The 4296-nt window shown below is 49.3% G+C and overlaps 1 protein-coding gene across 1 annotated transcript in view; it reads left to right on the top strand.

Annotated features, from left to right (window-relative positions):
• LOC104390453 (chromosome unknown open reading frame, human C11orf49) overlaps positions 1-2871 on the top strand; it is a 78516-nt gene extending 75645 nt beyond the window's left edge. The window contains exons 8-9 of the mRNA XM_009999590.1: positions 2105-2168; positions 2691-2871. Of these exons, the coding sequence (XP_009997892.1) occupies positions 2105-2168; positions 2691-2871 (245 nt within the window). The remainder of the gene's footprint in view (positions 1-2104; positions 2169-2690) is intronic.
• The last annotated feature ends 1425 nt before the right edge of the window (positions 2872-4296 follow it).

Below are 4296 nucleotides of genomic sequence, written 5' to 3'. Positions count from 1 at the left end.
AATTTGTCCCAAAGTCCAGTCTAAACCTCCCCTGTTGCAGCTTGAAGCCCTTCCCTCTTGTTCTGTCGCTAATTACCTGTGAGAAGAGACCTGCACCAGCCTCTCTCCAATGACCTTTCAGGAAGTTGTAGAGACTGATGAGGTCTCCCCTCAGCCTCCTTTTTCTCAAACTAAACATTCCCAGCTGCTTCAAGTGTTCTTCATAAGATTTATTCTCTAGGCCCTTCACCAGCTTTGTTGCCCTTCTCTGTCCCTGCTCCAGCACCTTGATATCTCTCTTGAATTGAGGTGCCCAAAACTGGACACAACACTCCAGGTGTGGCCTCACCAGTGCTGAGGACAGGGGGACAATCACCTCTCTACTTCTGCTGGTCACACTGTTTCTAATACAAGCCAGGATGCCATTGGCTTTCTTGGCCACCTGGGCACACTGCTGGCTCATGTTCAGACAGTTGTCAATTAGAACCCCCAGGTTGTTTCCTGCCAGACACTTTCCAGCCACACTTCCCCAGGCCTGGAGCATTGCCTGGGGTTGTTGTGGCCCAAGTGCAGGACCCGCACTTGGCCTTGTTGAAACCCAGACCATTAACATTAGCCCAATGATCTAATCTGTCTAAGTCTCTCTGTAGAGCCTCCCTATCTTTGGTCTTCGGCCAGTAGTCTTTGGTCTGTAGGGGATCACAAGCTCCCCAAAGCCCTTCAGCAAGGGCAGTTAGAGCTTTTGGTCAGGACACCTGTTTTTCCTCTGGTCTCACAAAGCCAGTATCCCCCCTTGAGGAGCAGGGGTAGGGATCAGAGCAGCTCGTTCAGGCTGGGGCTACGCTGATGTTTGTCAGGCAGGCTGGGATCCACAGCCTAACCCCAGTGTCAATGTTGATTTGTGAATCCTTAAAGTGTTATTTACTGACTCCTCCAAGGAATTCTTGTGTCCTAGAGACCTCACTGTGCCTTCTGCAAATGCAGAAACAAGTTAAGCTTTCACCAATATTCTTTTAATTGAGCCCATGAAAGGGAGCAGGCTGGGGCACTTCACTGGACCTCCTGAGATTCTATGTTGCAGTGCCAGGCTTTCCTCTTCATTTGCAGGAGAGGAAGACCAGAACTGGAAGAAGTAGGACAGTTGGTTCTGGTCTAATCTGATTCTAATTTTTAGGCACTCATTGCTATATTTTTGATCACTGCTGCCAGATTGCTTGTGAGGCAAGTGGCTTTCTAGCCCTTCCTTTAAGTGCAAGGTTCCAGGGCCAGAAACCAGACTTGTGTCCCCACTGGGAGTACAAAGCCCCTTCCCAAAGATCCTGAATGCAGCACTTAGGCCTCCTGAAAAACAAGAGGACTCCTCACTGCACTATTGATACAGATTATCAAGTGCAGTGGCACTATTCAGGCTGTGATAGGCAATTCCTGTCATCTCTGTGCTGGCTGATCACTCTCCCATGAACCCTGTACAAAGTGGAGTTTGTTACAGAATTAGAAAGATGAGGTTTCCTAAAAGCCTCATCTTACTTTCTGGGCTCTTCCTGAGGTGCCAGTGCATTTCAGACAACATTAAGGATGATCAACCAGCTGCTCAGTCCTGAACTATACCCATGTCCTTCATCTTGAATAGGGTTTCAAACGTGAAAAGAAGCATGCTGACCTTATGCTGAGAGAGGGAACCTGATTACTGGCCCAGCCTTTTGTATTCTCATGCAGACAGCAAGCAATGGTAGAGCACATTTCACCATGCTTACTCCTGTAAACCCAATGTGCACCAGAGTCAGGACTGACTTTCCTGAATTGCAAGGACAGCACCTGTAGAGTGTTTTGATCCCCAAGCTCAGTGCACCACGAGAAAGGCAGGTGACACAGAAGTACACGTCTTCCTGGGTGGTGTAGCACCCTGTTTAGTCTGAGCTCAGCCACAGCCTGTGTGAAGGACAAAGAGTATGGACTGGCATTCTTGATCTGTCATGTTCCTCAACTTTTGGTGTCCATTTCTCTGAGAGGTATAAGGAAGAGTCTTCTCTGTCTGCCAGGACAGATTTTGGATGCTGCTATAGCTTGAGCACTTTTCTTGAAGAATTAATAGCCTAACTCTCTTTCCTTTGTTCTTCTTTTCCAGGGGCTTTGCCAGATAAAGGAGACTTGTTTCTGGACCCTGCCATGGATCAGGAACTTGAGAAATTGTAAGTGGAGTTGCCTAAAGTAGGAGGTGGAGCAACAGATAAAGGTAGCACACTAAGGAATATGACTTCTAGTGAAGTACTGTCCCTATTCCTTTGCTCTACTATAAGGCAGTAGAGGAGCTAACAGAGCAGATGGAGCAGAGAGGGTGTCTCTCTGTGGGGTGCCTTGATGTAGCTAACAAAATCCTTAGAAAAGGCTTCAGAAGCAGCGGGGGAAAGTGTGCCTCAAAGAGGAATCTAGAGGAATCAGCAGTCTCTAGTGATTAGAGAAATTTTGTTTGGATGGTGAAAACTAGGTGTGTTGGACACAGGCTCAGCACAAAAGAACTGTTTCAATGGGAAGATTCACACAGTGAGTCTAGTAGGTACTAGTGCAAGGTGTTTTCCCTCTGTGCCACGAACATCTTTCCATCCCTGTGCTAACCGTGAATAAGTTCTCCTCCCAGGTTCACTCCAAAGCTGCTATAGTAGAGGTTGGACATCACAAGTTAGGCTGCCTATCCTTTGTCTCTTCTCTTTCAGGGTAGCTCAGGTTTCAGGGCTTTCTGTCTCCGGTCCCACCAGGTGTGGGGGAGACACACCTAGTTTGCCTGTCCGTACCTCACCCAGGATTAACTCACCTTGGAAACCTCTGCACCATCGGAGAAAAATGGATGCTGAGAGTGAAGGCTCCAATGAAGAGACAGACTCCTCTGAAAACTGAAGGTTGCCAGGGTGGGCACCAGTCCCACCTTGGCTTTTTCCAGAACCCACTGGAGGAACAGCACCTCTTCCCAGAGCATCTGCTCTGACAGTGGGTTCTGTCCACATCAACAGTGTGTGTGCGGCTGTGCCAGCTTCCATTGCCAAGCCCACCCATCTCTTCCCAGGAAGAACTTGCCTTTTTCCCAACGTCGTGTGGGAGCTTCGCTGCAGAAGCTGTTCCCAGCTGCAGTTATGCTACCCTCTGCTGGCAGGCAAGGCAAACCAGCAGACGCTAGCTCTGCTTCCGCTTGGCAATAGCTGGGTGTGCTCTGACAGGGCTCTCCCTCACGGTTCAGCAGGTGCTGGAGCATGGGGAGCCCTAGTGCGGGCTGCTCACCCGTGTTTTGTTGTGCAGCGCTGATCAGGCTTGGCCTTGGCAGTAGAGTGGGTAAATCGCCAGCAGCAGCTCTGCATTTCTGCTCCCTTATTTATTCCTAGTAAAGCTGCACCTGCATATGCTCAAAGGTAGAGAAATTCCTGAAATTCCTAGAAAAGAAAGGCTTTGGTATTGCCATGCCACCTGTCTCTGCTTCCTCCTCCATGTGTCCAACACTTGCCAAAGCAAATACAGCAAATAAGCTAGATTGCAGTACGTACTGCATGGTGCTGTCTGGCTCCTCTGCTGTGCTCAGTTCCCTTCTGTGAGGCCTCCCACTGCCTCCAACACCATAATAAGGGAATTTGGCAAGGCAAGTTCCAAAGGGGCTGGAGGAGAGAGGGAGAAAGTCTTGAAATTCCTTGGCCACAGGTGGTGTAGTTTGCCAACACAGAGAGCATGTCCTGGGGGTGGGTAGGCAGAAGCCCTGGGGGACAAAGAAACAGTTATCAAGCAAATCCCGGGTATTTATTTTGTAAATATTGGCCTTGCTGTTGCATCATGGTGTAGCCCTTACAACTACAAAAAGAAGTAGCATCTAATTTTGTTGATGGTAGCTAACTCAGCAGTTTGGCTTCCACAGCCCTGAACAGGTTGTCTAGCCCAGCTCCTCTGCACTAGCTTGCCTAGACTAGCTATTTCCTGGGGAACTTCAGTTTCTCTCGACTCTTTGGGAGCCTCCTTGCTCCTGTTCATAAAATTCTGCCGTGTGGGCTGCTCAGAGCTGGCAACCAAAGCTTATAGCACCCCTAAGCTGAGTGGATTTAACACATGCTGGAGCTATTTTAAGACTAATCCCGTAACTACTGCTGAGTCTGTACCACAGCCCCACCTCTGGAGGGAGTGGGATGGGTTCTTTATTTATTGTAAGTGATTTTATTTATGAACGTGCTCCCTAACTGCGCCTTCTCTCCCAGCCATCAAGTGACAGCCGGCAATAAAACCCCCCTGCGTGAGGCGACTGCTGCGTCTGGGCTCTGCTGAGCTGCCCCGGCCGCTCCTGCGGGC

This window comes from Chaetura pelagica, unplaced genomic scaffold, assembly GCF_000747805.2.
Source record: "Chaetura pelagica isolate M959 unplaced genomic scaffold, ChaPel_1.0 scaffold55, whole genome shotgun sequence".
Classification (NCBI taxonomy): domain Eukaryota; kingdom Metazoa; phylum Chordata; class Aves; order Apodiformes; family Apodidae; genus Chaetura; species Chaetura pelagica.
The sequence above is the reverse complement of the archived record's forward strand: the minus strand, read 5'-3'. Positions and strand labels throughout refer to the sequence as shown.